General features: G+C 39.2%; 1 protein-coding gene across 2 annotated transcripts; it reads left to right on the top strand.

Annotated features, from left to right (window-relative positions):
* Window positions 1-508: 508 nt before the first annotated feature.
* LOC114463454 (PDZ and LIM domain protein 3-like) lies at window positions 509-19,618 on the top strand. 2 transcript variants are annotated; one of them, XM_028447014.1, is made up of 8 exons: window positions 509-686; window positions 8,128-8,279; window positions 9,408-9,492; window positions 9,575-9,762; window positions 11,095-11,222; window positions 14,551-14,662; window positions 19,196-19,422; window positions 19,534-19,618. In XM_028447014.1, exons 1-7 carry the CDS (start codon window positions 594-596, stop codon window positions 19,383-19,385), a joined length of 948 nt encoding a protein of 315 aa, XP_028302815.1. In that variant the 5' UTR covers window positions 509-593; the 3' UTR covers window positions 19,386-19,422; window positions 19,534-19,618. The 2 variants fall into 2 exon arrangements, with proteins under 2 accessions (XP_028302815.1, XP_028302822.1); XM_028447021.1 differs by lacking the exon at window positions 509-686 and adding an exon at window positions 6,267-6,510.
* The last annotated feature ends 919 nt before the right edge of the window (window positions 19,619-20,537 follow it).

The raw sequence follows: 20,537 nt of genomic DNA, 5'->3' as shown, positions 1-20,537 counted from the left end.
CTTCATCACCTGGTTCGTAAGATGAATGTATTCATGCAAAAAAATCAAAGTCTGGTTTTACTAACATGACAATCATTAGACTCAGGGGTGAGAGACCTGAGTCCAATGTAGATGAAGAGTAGCTAGAATGTGTGTGTATGAGACCTGCTGGGTCTCTAAGAGGAGCGTTGCCTTCTGACCAAATAAGGACAGGAACAGTAAAGAGCTTCCACTGGAGCAAGAAGAAGAAGCAGCAGGCCAGACTTTAAGATGAGCTGTTGTACATCTTCACTCTGTATGTCTGTGTCCATGTAAAAAGAACAAACACTGCTGGTCCTTCAAATCTATTTCATCAAAAAGGGTTTTTTTTTCCCCTTGGGAAAAGGTTTCCCTTTAAAAAGTGATTTGAGATGAAGTGATGGGGGCACAGACTGAGTCAGTTCCCTAAATCGGACCAATAACTACACTCCTGGGGTGTGGTCTGTCCTCTCCCCTCCCCTCAGGGCTGAGTCTCTCAGTCCAAATCTCCATCAGTTGGACTTTCTTCTGCTCTGTTCCTTTTCTTCTCCCAGTGCTGTGCAGCTTTCTACCAGTGCTGCTGTGGCTGAGAGGTCATGCCACTGAATGTTGTGTTGGACGGGCCGGCCCCCTGGGGTTTTCGCCTGATAGGAGGGAAGGACTTCAACCAGGCACTGACCATCTCAAGGGTGAGTGAGTGACTCAGTGACTCTATAACTCAACCTGGGAATGATTCAATCTGTTTGAACAGTTTAGTTTGTAATAAATGACGCTAAAGGTCAAAAATCCCACATAATTGACTTTATAGTGATTCTTGTGTTTTGTCCAATGATACGAGCTGAGGATAGTAACTCTGCTCTGGTGGTCCAGCCACTGTTTGCTTTAAAGTCAACATTGCGCTTCCAGGAAGGTTCTTTCTGGAAACATTCTGCTGTGCTGTGGAGTCTGCACCTGTGCAGCTCTAAATGCAAAAGGATTAGATACAAATAGCAGCTTACATTGTTCACAGACACACACACACACACACGCACACGCACACGCACGCGCACGCACACGCACACGCACACACACACACACACACACACACACACACACACACACACACACACACACACACATTTTTACCAAACCATTGATACAATATACTGACAAGATAGGAATTGGATCAAAAGTGTAAACACACAAAAAACACAGACAAGGAAAAAGACCAAAACTGACCGCTGACCACTAATCAAACACGACATAGAAAAACAGATCAATAAAAATAAAAAAAAACCTTACAGAAAACCATTCTATCATGAATCAAACACACAACCCTGGGCATGCAAACCAAAAGTCATGACTCAGCACCACATGGAGACTTCCTGATAATCAGTTCATCTCAAATTTTAACAAGTGTCTGTGAGGTTGATGTAATGATTATGTCGGCCGATTGATACATAATAAAAATAATAATAATAGTCTTTAGCAGGAGCCGATATTTTTGTACAGGAAAATACAAACAATATATATATATATATATATATATATATATATACATATATATATATATATATATTCATTTGTTGATTAACTTACTTGTGCAAGCTTATTTTATTTTAAGGTTCCGTTTATTCAGGCAAGGTTTTACAGGAAATTTTATCTTCTGACATGTTTCGACTGTCAACTGCCAGTCTTCCTCAGAGGTGATATGCCATGATTTGTCCTCATGAGGAAAACATCAAAGCATTTTCTGAGGAAGACTGGCAGTTGACAGTCGAAACATGTCAGAAGATAACATTTCCTGAAAAACCTTATCTAAATAAGCAAAACCTTAAAATATATTTTTTAAAAAAAGACAAAATAAACTTACTGGAATTACTTGTGCCAGCAATTGTTCTGCTAACTAAGTTAAAGCACATGATCCTAAAGTGCCAAAAACACTCTAAAAAAACATCTTGAATTTAAAGAGTGCACAGAACTCTTATAGAAATCGTGCAGAACTTTGATTTACATCTACACGTCAGAACGTTTCCCATGAATCAACACTACAGATTGGAGAGATGAGTGCACTGTTCTGATATGTCTATTATAACCCTGCAGCTGTTCAGAGGACAGCAAACCTAAAGTGTGACGCTGCTTACTGGATCGGGACGATGATATGCTTGTAAACTGACAGAATGGCTGTGAAATACAGTATATGTGGAAATATAGACTGCATGAAATACATCATAAGAAACACATTAGTGTTTGTCAAAAAACAAAACAAAATAAAAACTAGTTGAGCTTATCTTGAAGTGAATAAAAACCTCTTTTCCTGTGACAATGCGGTATTTCCTGTTGATAGTCCAAAGTACGTCAAAATGGTCAAAGTTTTTCATGCATTTAAAGAGGCACTACTGATTGCTTTTTTAAAGAGATGGGACATCCTAAATAAGAAACTTGATATTAAAATACACATTTGTTGATATCCAGTTAGCCTAGCTTAGAGGATGGGTATTAAGTCAAAAGTTAATTACTAGTTTTTTGTTGTTGTAAAAAGCTTAAAACACAGAAAGTTAATTAAGAAGAGCATGGCTGACATTTAGTAACACAGGGCAAATCCTCACCCACTGCTTTCACGCTAAGCTAACTATGCTAGCAAGGTGCTGTCCACTTGTTTTTGAATGACATTGGATATTGAGGTTTACTAGGAAATCATACTCCATCCATCCATTTTCTGACCCGCTTGTTCCTGTTTTCAGGGTTGCGGGGGTCTGCGGGTGCCTATCTCCAGCTCTCAATGGGCATTAGGTGGGGGTGCACCCTGGACAGAGCGCCAGTCCATCACAGGGCAACACACAGACAACCACTCACATTCACTTCTATTGGCAAGGAAATCATACCATTGCTTTTTATTGTTATCATGCTTCATTCCATAAACCTATAATGCTTTTTTTTTTACACCAATCAATAAGAACTGTAGCCTAAAGGAAGTATGGTATATTATCTCAGATTGATCCTTGCTACAGAACAGTGGGGGAAACCATGGAAACCTGAGGAAGATAATGATAACGAACACTTATTGGTCTGTAATTATTTGTGTCTAACTGTCTGTATATTAGCCCTGCAGTGGACTGTATGTTAACCCGGGATTTAATCATGTATTGAAGAAAATATTATTTAGTGTAAAGCAAAGCTGAATACATCACACCATACTGTAAGTTTAAAAATATGTTGTATTATGGAAATCAAATATTTTTATAAACACAAAATATATGAGCCTGTTTGAGAGTTGAAAAATACAAATTATTACTAATGCACATTGTTTTCTCAATCGAGAAGTGCTTTTCCCCATTTTTTTCAAACAACTTCTTTCAATATAAAGCCCAGAACTTTTGCATCCTTTCTTTACTTTGAGATTCCACTGCTGTCCAAATCTCCAGAGTCAATCGGGGTCAGATGAGCAGCATTCAGTAATCCCGCACCGCTGTGTTTATGCTTGCTCTATATTTAGAAAAAGACATCAGGAAAGACTAAGAACATGGTGGGCTCGCAAACCACTTACTCTACCCAACACCCTCACACCTGTTGTGTTGGGGAGACATTGAGAGGCCGACATGAGAAAAGTGATGAGAGAAGAAACAGTTGGGTAATGGCAGAGAGGAAAGAACCTGAAAAAGAGAAACACAATATAGATCAAATAAGAGATACAGGTGAAGCAGAGAACAAGGACGATCTGACATGCATAGGAATCAATTAAACATTCATGTTTGTATTGTGTTTTTTTTTCTCCTGTTGCTACAATAATGAATCTGATGATGTGTGTCTGCCTTCAGTTCCATTTTTGGTCAGTAACATCCTTCTCACGATAACCCACTGGTGCTCCCAGCGGGCTGAAAGTAAACACCAGTGATATTCATCTTCCTCCACTGCTGCTTTAATGGGGCACGCCATAATAACACGCACAGCAGGATCTGTTTAGTGCACACAAGAAAACATTTGCATTTAGATGTACACATAGATATATACCAAAGCATTGTCAGCTTTAGCTTCATTTTTATCAAATATTATCTGAACACGCTGAGAAGTACATCTAACAGTCGTTGGAGATCTAAACCCATGAAAGTCTAATCTTGGTGCAGATCTTTTCTGTTTGTTTGTTTGTTACTTTCGAAAACGAAAACGGTTTTTGTTTGTGTGTGTGTGTGTGTGTGTGTGTGTTTGCATGTTTCTGTACACGATAACTGAAAAGTTATGAGCGGATTTTGATGAAATTTTCAGGAAATGTTGATAATGGGTCAAGGAACAGCTGATTAACCAGGGGAAAATATATAGATATTTATCCCATTCATTTTCCAATCCACACAGTGGATCTCCTGTTAACCATTGATGTCATCAACAGTGATGTAAACAGTGTACGATTGTGTACACAACAAACAAAAACACACACACACAAACAGACTGACTAACATACTTCCGAAAACTGTTTTCGTTTTGGGTCAGTGTCTCTGTGGAGACGTACGGATCCGATCGGCTGCACTAAACAAGCGCGGGTTCAGTTTTTTGTTTGGATGGTTTCTTCAGTTCTGTGTGTATAAAAAAAAAAAAACATTCTTAACTTGATGTGAGCTTCATACTCTCTTGATCACCAAAGGTGTTCATCAAACAGTGCATATTTAGACCAATAGTTTAGGCTGCTTTGGTTTGATGGGATGATTTATTGTCTGTCCAAGACTTTAATCCAACAATTCTACATCAGATACATACATGGACAAGAATTCTGTGTATCTTTTGCTTTACTAGACAGAGATCAAAGTCCTTTATTACATCATATTATCATTTTCCACATACTTTCCCTCTGAACTCTTTGATCTGTGATGGATTGGTGACCTGTGAATAGTCTGAATTTCATTGCATTCTAAGCGGGGTGAACTAAGCTACGATGCATTTCAAACCTGGATGGATCAGGCTTGCCTTATTCAATTAGCAGGGTGAACTACATTTAAGGAGAAATGAAAATCGCAAAAAGAAAATGGATTAGACACTCCCCACACACATTTTCCAAGTTTAATACACTTTTTCTCCTATCTTATTTCTCATAAATGTATAACCAAATTACAACTTTTCAGCCAAACTCATCACTACTTTTTTAGAAAAGGTAATGGATGAATATGCTATGCTGCATCTTTGTTCGCCATGTGCTGAGGAGGACTTAACTTAAAGAGTTCTTAGCTTCAGTTAGCCAAGAATGATGTGTAAACAGTAAACACCCCCTCCTAGCAAAACCACTCATAATCTCAACTTCAACGATACATCTTCAACTTGCACCAAACACGTCCTTGATATACTGGGTAGAAACATCACTGTGAAATTAACTCACTTTGTTGATTATATCCTATAATTACAAATACTACTTTCACTACAACACCATAATAAATACAATATATTATGTATAGTTCCATCAGTAACACTTTACTTGAACTTTTATACATAAGGCTGACATTATGGTGTTATTATCTGTCATTAGCATGAATAATGTGTCACGAAGGCTGTCATTAAACTGTCTTTAAGTGTTGTTTGCTAAATTATGACACCTTTGGAGCTATGTTGGTATTTTTTGGGTTAGGTGGAGGGATCTAGAGGGTTAGGGGTGATGGTTAGGGTTAGGGTTTAGGGTAACAAACACCACTTAATGACATCCTTCATGACACCTTATTCATGCTAATGACAGGTGTCAAGTCATAATAATGACAGCATAATGTCAGCCTTTATGTATAAAATGTCCAGTAAAGCGTTACCAGTTCATCTACCTGACCATGAACACTTGTCAAATTTAGAAGTGTGTCAGTGAAATTAGCTCCAACTTTTAACAGGAAATTTGTCTTTGTTTATTTACTTTTTCCAACATCGATGCAGGAAGTTGTTTATGGGCTGAGTTTCTAACTGATAAAAAGTTTTGCCCTAAAGGAAAGAAATAAGAAACCTAGTAAAGTCATTACAACTGCTATTATTACAGTAGGGCTATGGGAAAGCAGAAGACTAGAAAAATATAACTAAACGCAGCTCTTATTGCATACATTCGGTTCATCAGTTCATCTGAGCAGTAAAGATTACAGTCAGACAAAAAAAGCCCTCCCTGTAAAATACTGCTCCAGCTTTGGGAAACATACTGTATCTCTTTTGAGCTGTTATTTATAGACAGGAGACCTCATTTGGATTTCATTTCATCATCTCAGTGCAGCTCTGTAGTAATACAATCCGACTGAGTCATACTGTAAGTCATGCTCTGTGTAGGGTGTGGGTCAGCGTTGGTTTTGTAGCTGCCCTCTGAAGTATCCTCAGTGACCCTGACTCTCTGCTTCACTTTTATTCACGTCGACTACAGAATATTCCATCTGGATGCTGTCATTGGCTGTCAGAACCAACATGTTTACCTGATCTCTGCAGCAGGAGATGTTGAGTTTAAACGCAGGCATACCAACCAGGCCATTGCCTTACTGTGTGAGGGAACCTCCAGCTGCTTTGTGACAGAGTACATGCTGTAATGAAACAGTAAGTTTAGTCCATGAATGGCATGGAAGGATTTTGGTATAGGCTGTACAGTGAGTTTGTTGATTGTGGAGAGAGACTGTCATATTTTATTGTCGGAGAATTTAGACCATGTGAGACAAGGTGATTGATGAGCTAAACTAAAAGGACACCTGTGTACTGTGTGAGATGAAGTGAAAAGTTTTTTTGAAAATCACTCGATTAGTTTTAAAAATAGCCCACAGCCTCCGAGGTTCCGACTCAACAAGACCTTCAAATGTAGTGGAATGTGAGATAATGTCACGTTCCAATCACATGAATCTGTCATAAATATGCAGGGTTTTTTTAAGTTTGGGGATTTTAGAGGTCAAATCATCAAATAAAACCCATTTTGTTGTTTTAAACATTCATTAACCTTTTTTTCTTTTTTTTGCTTTGAGGCTGTGTACATTATCCTCCTAAAACAGGTCACTGTCATCAGGAAGTGGATCATTTATAATGACAACCCCACATGCATTCCATTGTTTATTTATTGTATGTGTTAGTGCTTGCAAATTCAGCTGTTCATTTATTTGTTTTCATTTATTATGCATTATCTATTACTTATATAGATTCTAGTTTTTTAAGTGTCACTGGGGATTGAAATGATGATAATGATGATGATGATGATGATGATGATGATGATGATGATGATGATGATGACGATTATTATTATCATTATCCATGAGTCAAATAGGTTTACAACAATTATTGCAAATATTTAGCTGTTTGGACTTTGCTCTTTTTGTCAAAATTTTGATTTTATTAATATATTACTTAATATATGATTTTATTAATTGTAACTATATTCATAACATGACATTTAAGACTATTTCAGTGATGATTTGGCAGTTAGGCTCTGTTCTGGGACGTCTTTGCCCTTCCAGCAACTGCGTGGAAAGCCTGAAGTGAAGGGAGCTACCCCCCGCTCTTCCATGAGCTCCATGGAGAGGCATAAGCAGAGAGAGCGGTCAGCAGGACCCCCTGGAACAGAAGCACCGACATCAGATGGCAAGAGATCAGATTAATTAGACAGAAGAGGAGGGACTGGGGTGGGCGTGGGTTGCAAGGCCTTTGCGGACAAAATGCGCGGAAGTAGGCGTGTTGCCGTGGTTTAAATACAGCGCTGTGACTAACACTAACCAATGGGAACCATGGAATATGATCAGCTGGGTGAATAACTGAATTAGGGGATGGATGCTGTCAGGATGGGCTAGCTTGACTGGTTGTTTGCTTGAACTTAGGGCTCTGTTGGATTTATGCCTGAAAAGCACTCAGACTTAAAGCATCCCTGCTGTATTTATATATTTAAGTGGTAAGTTAAACCACATCAAAGCAATCAGCAACATCTCCTCCTACTAAAGGTTTAACAAACTTTCCTTTTACTTTGTGCAGCCTTTTTGAACATACTTCAGATGGATTCAAACTTGCTTATCTCCCTATCAGAGAACCCATAGCGAGCAACAGGAAGTAGAACATTTCTAAGATGTAGAAATGGTGGACTTTTTGTTTTTGTCAGATCAATAACAACACTTTTTCACCCAAAGGCGTTAGAGTATTGACGTTTTTTTTTTTGTGTTATCAACGTGTTCTTGTTTCCAGATCACTCCTGGCAGCAAAGCATCCAATGCAAACCTGTGTCCTGGAGACGTCATCCTTGCCATTGAAGGAGTTCCAGCTGCAGACATGCTGCACTGTGAGGCCCAGAACAAGATCAAGGAGTCCACTCATCAGCTCTGTCTGATGATTGAAAGGTTGTAAGCACAGCATCAGTATGCATGCAAAGAGGAACAGCAGCACCTGCATTAGCCTTAATAAAGCTTACGTGTTTCACTCATTCTTTTTCTTGAATTTGACATCAAACTATGAGATACTGTAACTATAACTATATAACTATAACAGGGCAGAAAGAATGAAAAAATAAATAAAATGAACCCACAGACTTTTGCAGAACAATTATTAAAAATATATATTCAGCACAATTTACCTTACACTAGAAATATCCATCATGAATAACGATCATTATAATAGTGTTAGTAGTACTAAATATTAGATCAGTCGGTGATGGATGATGATGATGGTACAACCAAAACTGAAGAATCTTAGTTTGCTAAATTCTTAAAGCTTAAACCCTCACACTTAAATACAAGATAAACACTTACACAAACCTTAAAACACTTAGAACATCATGAAAAAAATAAATTGTGAATTAATTTAAAATGATTGCATGAAATGCAAACAAGAATCATGCTAAAGCCAGTCTTTTATTAAGCAATGTTTTAAAATAGTATATCAACAAACAACAGAAGAATCACTATGTGAAAGTTTCATAAATATATATATATATATATATATATATATATTTTTTTTTTTTTCATTTTAACATATTTACCATGGCAAATCCCACCTTTGAAAATACTTATACAAAAAAAATAAACATTTTCGGGTATTTTCTGGGTTAGGGTTAGGGTTAGGGCTAAAAAAAAAAGAGAGTTTGCAGGGTAGCTAATAATAAATATGAGCTAAAATAAAACTGACGGAACTTTAAGTCATGTGGTGCAACTACCATGTCACCCAAACTGGCCAATGAGGGGCGCTGCATATGAATAGACTGGCATTCTGAATAGACTGGCAGTCTATTCATACGTTTCCATATCAATAGCCACAGCCATCATTATTACTGTTATTCTTATGAGTTTTGAAGAAGAGTAGTCACAATTTTTACCCTTTTTAATAAAGGTTCCATTTTTGACTCATTTTGTTGAAATGTTGTTGCGATGGGTGGTTGTTTGTTCACACTTCAAAGGGGGCGGAACAAAAAAAGTTTGAGAACCACTGTGGTAAGGTAAAGGTTCTGCTCACCTTCTGTCTTCCTCTATCAGGAATGAACCAAAGCTGTGGACTCCTCGTGTTGTGGAGGACGACGCTGCTCACCCTTATAAAATAAACCTGGAAGCAGAGCAGCAGGTTTGACAGGATGCCTCATGTCATTGTTAATGCATTTGATCCCGTCATTGTTTCAGTTGTGTATTTGTTCTTATCTCTTCAGGAATACAAACCCATTGGTGTTGGACACAATCGCAAAGCGCAGCCGTTTGTAGCGGCAGCTAACATTGATGACAAGCGTCAAGTGGTGAGCACGGCCTATAATACCCCCATTGGCCTCTACTCATCTGGAAACATTCAAGATGCCATGGAGGGTCAGATCCGAGGACTGGTTCCCCAAAAACCCTCAAGGTGAAGCAGTCAACTCCATCTCACATACAGATTATTAACTGACTTAATAAGTCATTGATCTTGTAGAGAATATCTGGATTTTTCAGCCTTTGAGATATCTATAAAATGTACGTTTCTTTAGGTTTAAAACATCTTTAATGCATAATGCAATATTTCTTCAACTTAACTTATTAAAGGATCGATATCATGCTATTTTACACCGTCTAAAGTTGACTACAGCCACACATAAAATAAAATATTTAATTTATTAAGAAATATGACTTATTTTCTTTCAACCCGGAAGTTGAAATGCGTGGTCCCTCAGGAGTGCCGCCTCTCCCTGTGTGAGTGCCGCCCATTTCATGACATAGCCCTAGAGCCACGGCGAAGCAGCATGGGCAACAAGCACGCCCACAAAACTTTGTAAACACATTTCAATGTGGGGGCATCGTACTTAGATTGATTATGAGCATATATGTGCATGCGCACTACCGGAAAATTTAATTTTGCTAAAAATGAACAAAAATGAACAAATTCATTTTTCAAAAATGAACAAATTCATTTTTCAAAAATGAACAAATTCAGATTTGTTAATTTTTGTTTTCAAAGTGAACGGACACGTTTTATTAGTTTATTGGATTAGGTTAGGGTTAGAGTTAAGGCTAGGGTTAAGGTCGCATGCACGTGCATGCGCATACAGTATATGCTCATAATCGGTAAACTCAGACCGTAACACGTGCATCAGGCACTTCCTGGAGGGGGTGAATCGGAGGAACCGCTAATTTCTCAGAAGAGGGCAGAGAAGCAGCTCAGAGAGCAGGATTAGTGAGGATTGCTCAGAGATGCAGGAAGGAAGCCCAATAATACTTTGAGGATGTTTTTGATAATTAACATTGTAACAAGGTTAAAAGCTCAAAAAGTTGATTAAGCATGATATATGACCTTTAAACTATTTAGGTTGTTAAGAGGTTTATTGAACTGATATATGTATCTGGAGTAAAGTTGCAAAATGAGTGGGTCCAACAAAATCCTTCTCCTGCTTTGAGCTCATTTCCATCAGTTTTATTCCAATGTTTTTCAGTTATTACCCAAAGTTCATGACAATAGTGATGATCAAAGCTGTTGATCACCTAAACAGTTTTGTTTAACACACTCTTCACTGCAGAAGCTAAAGGGTTGGTAGCTGTTTACAGATGATATGGTTCTGTTTCCTAGCTATTTGACCTGATCCTGAATGGGTTGAAAGCTCACATCTGAGGCCATAAACATCTCTTGGAATTTGAAACAAAGCGTTTGAACTTGAAGGATATCATAAAGAACACTGTGGGCTAATTTTGTGTTTGTATGGTTCAGTCCCAGAACTTTGGCTAATATCGAGGACTCTGATGTGTACCGGATGTTACAGAAGGACCAGGATGACCCTCAGGAGCCCAGGCAGTCCGGCTCATTCAAAGCCCTGCAAGAGTTTATAGAGGGTGATGGTGAGTTCTTCCACTGTTTTCTTGAGGTGGCAGAATGCATGGCTCACTGACTACGACCATGCACATGTTTTCTGTACCTGTTTTGTCCAGTATAGCAACTCAGGGATCTGTTGGTGTCAATTCTAGCTCATATCATCATATACAGTAACAAATGAAGCTAACCGTGACAACAGTCCAACAAGACAGAAAAAAAAATACAGGTTTCCACCTTGAGAATCAAAGGGTTTTTCTGCTATTAACCACTACATTACCAGTCACGGAAACTTCTCCAAATATAGTTTTCCTTCATCTGTCTTGTGTCAAATGTGATACAGAAATATCTAAATAATACACTTGGTGAATACATTTCTAGACGGTACAATGGGAACGCTCAAGAAACAGCAACTGTCAGATTTGGTCAGTCCGCTGGATTAGCTGTGGATTTATGTTGGCGAGGGAACAACAACAGTGTTCACCGAGAGCCCAGGTTCCCAAAGTGAGGTATGCAAATTGTCATGGGGGTACGTGAAATTTTTTTAAAAAAACAGCGTGACAAGATAGCTAACTAGAATATAAAAAGAGCAGCAGTGGTGACCGAAAAACAATCTCATCAAAAAAGCAAAAATATGGCAAGAGCAACAGTGCTTTGTGTTAGCCAAATGTGCTTGATGCCCTTTGCTACCTTGTACATATTTCTGGAGCAAATTTTTCTGGCGAGCATATTTCTCCAGTATTGGTTTCCCTTCATTGGCTTTCTGTAAAATCTGAGTTTAAAATCCTCCTGTTAGCCTACAAAGCTCTGCATGATCAGGCTCCTTTATCTTTAGAGACTTGTTAGTGCCCTATTGTTGTGGCAGATCACTCGCTTTCAGTTTTCTGTTCTTCTGGAAGTTCTTAAAATGTCTAGAAGTAGAACAGGAGGAAGAGCTTTCAGCTACCAGGCCTTTGGAATCAGCTCCCAATCTCAGTACGGGAGGCTGTAACCCTCTCTACCTGTAAGGCTAAACTCAAAACTTACTTATATGCTGAAGCGTATACTGTATAATAGCACTTAACCACTAGAGCGGACATGGGCTTGTTCCTAAACGGTCGCATTTACAGTCCTTAGAGTTGCTGTTAGATTACAAATAAACTAGAAGAGATTCAAATTCTGATGTAGCTGGTTATGATTTACAGTCCATATACACAGGAGTAAATCATAACATAACCTAACCGCTAGAGCGGACATTGCGCTTGTGTGTGAACGGTCGCATTTACAGTCCTTGGAGTGACTATTATCACATTTAAAAGTGCCACAGAACTATGTATCAAACGCCTTTCTAAAGCCTTTCTAAACAGGTGAGTCTTTAGCTTTGCTTTGAACAGGGGCAGTTCTTTGATGGCATGTAACTCAAGCGGCAACGAGTTCCAGAGTTTTGGACCTGCCACAACAAAAGCACGATCACCCCACTGTTTGTAATGTGACCTGAGGGGTATTCCATAAAGCGAGTTATGTTCAAACTCTGAGTATGTTCAGGCTCAAATAAGGGAAACTCTGAGTATCCCATTCCTAAACCCGAGGTATGATCTTCTCTGAGTATGTTACCATGGCAACATTGTCCGTGAACTAAACCTGGTTGCTGGCAGGTTTTATCGGTTCAGTGGGTGACTTGGGGTGTGTTCATGTGGATGGTGGTAGAGGGAAAGAAGCTGTTTTTGTGTCTGGAGGTTCTGGTCCTGATGGACCGAAACCTCCTACCAGAAGGGAGAGATTGAAACAGTTTATGACCGGGTTGGGAGGGGTCGGCCACAATCTTTCCTGCACGCCTCAAAATCCTGGAGGCGTACAGGTCCTGGAGGGAGGGCAGATTGCAGCCGATGACCTTCTCTGCAGAGTGGATGATACGCTGCAGTCTGGCCTTGTCCTTGGCCGTAGCTGCAGCGTACCAAATGGTGATGGAGGAGCAGAGGATGGACTGGATGATGGAGCTGTAGAAGTTCACCACAGACGTGTTCACATCATTACTAATGTTGTGTTGCTTTAGGTTTTTTTTTTTTTTTTTTGGAAGCGATGGGTCACGGGTTCGCGTCCCGCTTCAGTGTTTTTTTATGACATTTTTTAGGACATTGAGATGACTCTGGCAACAATATTACATTAAAAATCAATATAAATGATGCAATATCAAGCGGCAGTCACTGTCTTTATATCCAGTGTAACAGGAAGTCTCTTTATGCAGCCATCCTATGCTGCTGACACGTCTCCTCAAACACATTTTATTCATATAATTCACCGCTCGTCATGTCACTGAAGCAATAAAGTGATGAAGCGAACAAAAAGTGTGACTAATTACAGGTGATTTAAGCCACTATAATCACTGAAAACTGAACGCACCTTTAGAACAAGCTCATATTCCTCAAACACCAGCTTTTTTCACCCCTTAGGGTGAATAAATCACTTTCTTCCGTTTGGTTGTCCTGGCAGCTCGAGTCATCTCTGATCCATTGATGATGGCTTTTTACGTGTCCGTGCACGTAAGTAACCCAAGGTATACTGTACATACTCAGGGTTGATTAACCCACTTCATACCAGCTGTAATGGAATCCGATACCCAGAGTTTCCCATTGCTGGGTGCGTTGACCCAGAGTTTATGGATAGACTCATAGTTTGTTAACCCTCCTTTATGGAATACCCCTCTGGGCACCTCAACAAACATGAAAACAAAATACAGAAAAAAGACTCAGACTCTCTTAAATTCAGCTAAACATTGCACAGTTCTGTGCATCCTCTCAACTTTATGCTTCTAATTGAAGCTGTAGCGAGTTGAGTGAGTTTCAAGGTGATAAATATGTTGTTTTATTGGTATATGTTCAATCAACAAATGTTTGGTAGATTTATTTTTCCAAAATAAGAGATTCTTTCTCACTGAAAATGCCAGTAAGGCTGATTAATTAAATCAGTCAAGTGATAATTCTGAATAAGATGTTTTCTTGTATTATTATTTACTACATTGTATATGGCATTACGTTATTATGTTTTTTGAGTGTGTAGGTCAGAAGTAGGGGGTGCATGGCTTCAGGTTTAAGGTCTGAAGGGGTGCGGGACTTTGAAAAGTTTGGAAACCACTGACCTAGAGGAGGAGATGCAGAAGCTTGGTGTCACTCTGCAAGCTTTTTAAGACTGTCCACAACTGTTTGGGGAATGCTTCAATTCTAAATTCTGTCTTATAAGTATCACTTTAAAGTCAACTGTATTTTGTCAAGTTTATACTGCATTCTGTTTTTACTTCCTGCTTTGATACTTGCACCTTCCATTGTCTATATAAGGCTAAAAGCTTCAATATCTAGATAGTTTTTCTCTCATGTTGTGCAGGGACTCGTCCAATTGTGACCCGCACGGTAAAAGCACCAACAACCAAACCGTCTGCACCAACAGCAAACCTGCAGAAGCTGCCTGTCTGTGACAAGTGTGGGAATGGCATTGTGTGAGTAAAAATGGGACTCGGACTGTTATCAGTTAATCTTGTTCATAGATTCCATGGATTAATGCAAACAGAAGGTTTATTAAAATGCAATATTGTGAACAATACAAAATGCATAAACTATAGTGAGTGGAAACTGATGTTGGAAAGAACCTATGACAGAGAGTTAAACTAATTTTAGTTCAGTGGCCAAATATGGATATGTAACATGTTTGATCTCAAGTGGGCCGCATAGGTGGGTAATCAAACAATTTCAACATTAAGTGCTATTTTGCATTTCCATGTAAATGATATAAAAGTATGTAATAATATCCAAGCAATAGGAGAAAGGTAGTGACTATGTTTATTTAATTTGGTGAAATTTTGTCAAATAGTTCAAGGATTGAACAGGATTTTTGAAAATGAGTTTTTTTTCCTGCAGTTTGAGAGAAAAATCACTTCAATGAGTGTCAAGCTTACTTTCTTCAAATGCTTGTCCAGCTTGAAAGGACATAAATGGAGCACAAGTAAGACGCGAGGTCAACTCCATTTTTAAAAGTTTATTCAGTTTTGTGACAGGTTTTGTAGCAGGTTGAAAACCTTAAAGAAAAGGGTGAAAAGGAGAGAAGGAAAGAATGAGCTCTATTCAAATGTTTTTAAACGAATGAACCACCTGAGCTTTTCTATTTGAAATAATTTATTGATTAAATTAATTAATTTTCTGCTATTTAATATTTAATGTTTTTAAATCAACCTACAATGTTTAACTATTTATATTTGTAAAATTAAATAATGTGCTTTGGTGTATGTATTTTAACTGTTTTAATCAAAGTCTAACTTTTTAACAATGTATTTTACCCATAAATGTATTTATTCGTTCTAGTATTTATGTAAACTTATTTATCTGAAACTCTTAACCAATATTTATTACTCTTAACATGTTACCGATTTTATTTTCTTCATTGTTTTAACCTTAATTACACTATGAAATATAATATATATCAATTGGATCAAATAGTAACTTGACAAAGATGTCTCTCGGCAAACAAATTGGTAAGGCCAAACACTATGGCTGTAGAGTTAACTTAAATTTGAATCAAATGACACATAAACATGGAATCAGCCTGTGTACTTTAAGATGACATATATTCCATGTTTATATGTCATGTGGAGAAATGTGGGGCTTGTCAATGCGGCAATTGCCAGGGGGCAAAGAAATCGCACTGGCAGAGGAAAAAGAGTTGGAGATAAGAAAGGAGGGACTAATATACGTCAAGGCAGATGCGCACAACGACGGTTCACATTGGGACACAAAGTATTCGTGGGCACAAGATCCCAGCTTGCTTCTAAACAACATTGGCGCTGTTCAAGCTACTTTCCTAAGAACAGAAAAGCAGCTGGAGAAAGAGTCAGAGTGGAAAGCGGCATACTCTGGACAACTACATGAGATGATAGACCGACGTGCAGCGATAAAGCTTACTGAAGAGACGAAGAGTGACTGGAAAGGCACGTGAGTCATCTGGTAGCCCCGAATCCTCACTCTGTCACTACTCCAGTCCGACTAGTATGGAATAGCAGCCAAAAGTTCAAAGGGCTAAGCATGAATGACATACTGATAAAGGGACCAGATGTGCTCAATCCTATCAGAGCTGTTCTGCTGCGATTCAAGCAGGGCGTGCATGCTGCCTTAGGAGACATCAAAAAGATGTACAACTCAGTATGGTAGGAGGACCATGGATGCACCTGCACCGATTTCTTTGGAGAGACAATTGTGCTGATGACATTGAGGAGTATGCCATAACCAGAGTAAATATTGGTGACAGACCAGCAGGGTGCATCGCACAGCTGGCAATGAGAGAAACAGCCAAGCGACTAGCCTTTACTCACCTGGTGGAGGAGCATAGCGTCCTTGATGAAGACAGTTATGTTCCCACAACTTCCCACAACAGTCTGGGCACTCTTGTCAAGATCACTCAAGGAGTGGAGGAGATCCTAAAGGCTGGTGGTTTCTTTCTCAAACCCTGGGTATGGTCTGGCCAAAGTAGGAAGCAAATGGAAGTGGGACAAGTCCAGCAAGAGGATAAAGATCTTTAGATGGGAACTCAGAGTAACACTGTCATCCTTCCAAATCAGATGCGGGGTGAGGATAACAAAGCACTTGGGGTTGGCTATGAAACACAGGAAGACAAACTGTACATGCTTAGCTCAATCAATTTCTCCAAAAAAGAAAAAGAAAATGAGAGCTGAAGGTAACGTTCCTGCTTTAACAGCTGCTGAATGTCAAGTTACCTTCAGAGATCTTCTTCTAGCAGCCCAAGAAGGCCAAACTTTTCCAGACACAGCACTCAAGAGGTTGGTTGTGTACCGAGACAGTGATGGACTCCTGATGTGTGGGGGACGTTTCCAGTACTTTGCCAAAGAGCATGCTACTGTTCCAATCCTCCTTTTCAAGCATTGGATCTCAACTTTACTCGACAGAGAAGCCCACGAAGCTAACCACGAGGGCATGCCGGAACTCTCCTAAGAATGAGGAGCAAAGCATGGGTAATCAAAGGCCTGAGACATGTTAAGTGAGTTGTGGACAGCTGTGTGACCTACAGGAAGAGTAAGGCAAAGACATGTCAACAGGTGATGAGTGACCTTCCTCACCACTGTCGACCTGTTTGGGCCATACATGGTAAAGGACGAAGTAAAGAAGAGAGTCAAACTCAAAGTTTGGGGCACTGTGATTTGCTGCATGGCTTCAAGAGCCATACACACAGACATAGTCAGTGATCAGTCTTCTGAAGGATTCCTTCTAGCCTACCAGCGATTCACTGCACTGAGAAGTCATCCTAAGAAGAGATGGTCTGATCCAGGTTCAAACTTTGTGGGAGCCAAACCAGTGCTGGCAGAGCTGTACAAATACCTTGACAGTTTAGACATGACACAACTGGGAAACAATGCAGCAAAATATGGAACTGAGTGGTCATGGAAGATCCATCCGGCAGACTTGCTCCACCAAAATGGTGCAGCTGAAGCAGTAGTCCGTCTGGTGAAGACTGCCCTTAACAATCTGACAGGTGATGGAGTTTATACCTGGAATGAATTCCAGATGATTTTGTTCAGTGTCCAACCTCGTCAAGACTACCCCCACAAAAGACTACATGGCATACAAGCAGAAGTCAATAAGTTCTGGAAGAAGTGGTCTCAACGATCAGGGCCAAATCTATTCTTCAGGAGTAAGTGGCACACAAAAGAGCGCAATGTTGCTGTCAGTGACATAATTTGGGTGGCTGACCAAAATGCACTAAGAGACCAGTACAAACTTGGAAGAGTGGTTGAAGTCAACCAATATGGAAAAGGAATTGTCAGAGATGCCAACATAACAGTGTTTCCGACCTATCCTGTCCCAATAATCTCTGCAAAACATCGAACAACAACAAAATTCCAACTACCATCCTTCAAAGAGATGTGAGATGCCTAATCGTTCTGCTGCCAATCGAGGAACAAACGGCTCAGACCCCACAGACGGTGTGACCTCCTTGGGTTCCACCAGGAGCTCAAGTGGGAGGTGGTTTGCCAAATATGAAGAAATGAAGAAGAGAACAAATGGCACTCCAAACACTCCAATACTCGAGAAGAAAATACCTCTCCCAACACTGTCAACCTTCTCTCACTTCTCACATGTTTTGTCCACTCCACCCTAGATCAGGTGTAGGTGTAGTTCTACAATTAGACACTAGTTGGAGCCCCAACATGTGCTGGATCTAAGCTCCTTGTGCTTCTACTGCTCTGATTGAAAATCTATCCCACCTGTGTGTTTGGACACTCAGACAATGCAGTGGAGGAGCTCAGGGACATTGTTGAATTATTATGGTTTATTTTATAGTTAATTTCCTAAGAGCAAGTATTTAAGTTAGAATATATGTCGTCTTAAAGTACACAGGCTGATTCCATGGTTATATGTAATTAGACCCAAATTTAAGTTAACTCTACAGCCATAGTGTTTGGCGTTATCAATTTGTTTGCCTGGAGACATCTTTGTTAAAATACATTAAGTTACTATTTGATTCAATTGATTTATATATATATATATACATATTGCCAAAATTCCTGAGCTTAAAGGTATTGTGATGGATGTTAATTTGGCTTCAAATTCCGGGTGGATCATCAAGATTATTCGTCCTCCTATTTGTCCTCTATACCTTTAAGTTCCCACGGAAATTTGCCAGATAGCAGCCATTTGCAAGCCTATGATACAGTATATCTACAACTAAATTATTTGGTAATTTACACAATGATTCATGTTTTCCCAGCCATTTTAACTTTCCCCTGAAGACCGATTTTGATGTTTTACAGAGCTGGATTTGGCCCCCGGGCCTTGAGTTTGACACGTGTGCCCTATGGGGTTTTAGAAGGATAATGCAAACTGATTGAGCAACACAAGAACTTTACAGTAGCCTCGTTATTAGATTGTTATTGTTTAGCTCTAGCCATAGTGTATACTGTATATCTGTACCGTGTATGTCCCTTTCCTCCTAACACTTTGTACTGTATGTGTGTTTGCTGCTGCAGTGGGACGGTGGTGAAGGCCCGGGACAAATACCGTCACCCTGGCTGCTTTGTGTGCTCCGACTGTGATGCCAACTTGAAACAGCAGGGCTATTTCTTTGTAGAGGGGCAGCTGTACTGTGAGACTCACGCTCGGGCCAGGATGAGACCACCAGAGGGACACGATCTCATCACCACATTTCACTCTGCATAGGTTCACCTCTGAAGGACACACGCCTCTTACATCTACTGTATGTTTCATATGGTTATCTGTGTTTGTTGAACTGTACACTGCATGTCACGCTCTCCTCATTTAACCTTCATGATGTTTGAACCTGTCGATGTTTTGTTTTTTTTGCAAGTGATGGTGAAGCAGATCTATCAGCGCTGAAGAAGATTTTCAGTTTGATGTCTTTCCAATAAAGACTTCTTTTTATTGCAAGAATGGATGGGACGTGTCTACAATTTGTGCAAACACACACAAAAAACTAGAATAACACAAATAATGCACTGGATATTTACAGTGCATCAATAAAGTCAAGTTTAGTTTGAAGTTTCTATCACTGAGAGTATTTTCTTAATTTTTTTGCCTCCTTTATTTCACGATTTTTCTCAGTATTAGTGAGCAGCGAAATAAACGTTTTGTATTCCTTTACTCAGTACAATGAACCTTATAGCCTGAATCAGAAGTTTGTCATCACATCAGTGAAAAAGCACATGGGGTAAGTTGAGCGTCCCCTTGTTGATCATAAATGGTTAAAAAAAAACATTGATCATGTGACCACATATTAAGGAGGAAGGTATTTAATGGAATCTGTGAAGTTAAGAACCACATGGGTGAAGTGGTTATGTTTCCAAAAAAACATAACTACTCTTGAAAGTGAATTTAGTCGATCATAACTTTCGCCAGAATTGTCTTTAGACCAAAATAGATCATTTTAAATGTATTTCATACATCAATTGTGGTATTTATGAGCTACAACATGAGTTAATAAACCTAGCTTAAAAGTGCACCTTTTTAGCTTGGGGACTAATATCTATACACTTAAGTGTATTTTGACTGTAGTCTATATGTTTTAAATATTATATTAAGATTCTGCATTTGTCTGATTACCGAGTGGACATCATGGGGATACGGCTCAATTTATCTTTATTTAGTATGTTTGAAGGGATGCACAACATCCTGAAATATATGCAGATATATTAGTTAGCGACAAATGTGAAAAATTGCTCATCCCAACCCACTCTCCCCTACTTGTAATCTTTACATGAGCCAAAATGTATGATTTCTCACCATTGCCCAAAGTTGTGTAATTATTAATTCCCTTATATCTTTGTAGCATCTGATAGCTATAGGGTAGGAATT

This window comes from Gouania willdenowi, chromosome 1 (assembly GCF_900634775.1).
Source record: "Gouania willdenowi chromosome 1, fGouWil2.1, whole genome shotgun sequence".
Classification (NCBI taxonomy): Eukaryota; Metazoa; Chordata; class Actinopteri; order Blenniiformes; family Gobiesocidae; genus Gouania; species Gouania willdenowi.
This window is presented reverse-complemented; position numbering and strand designations above follow the sequence as displayed.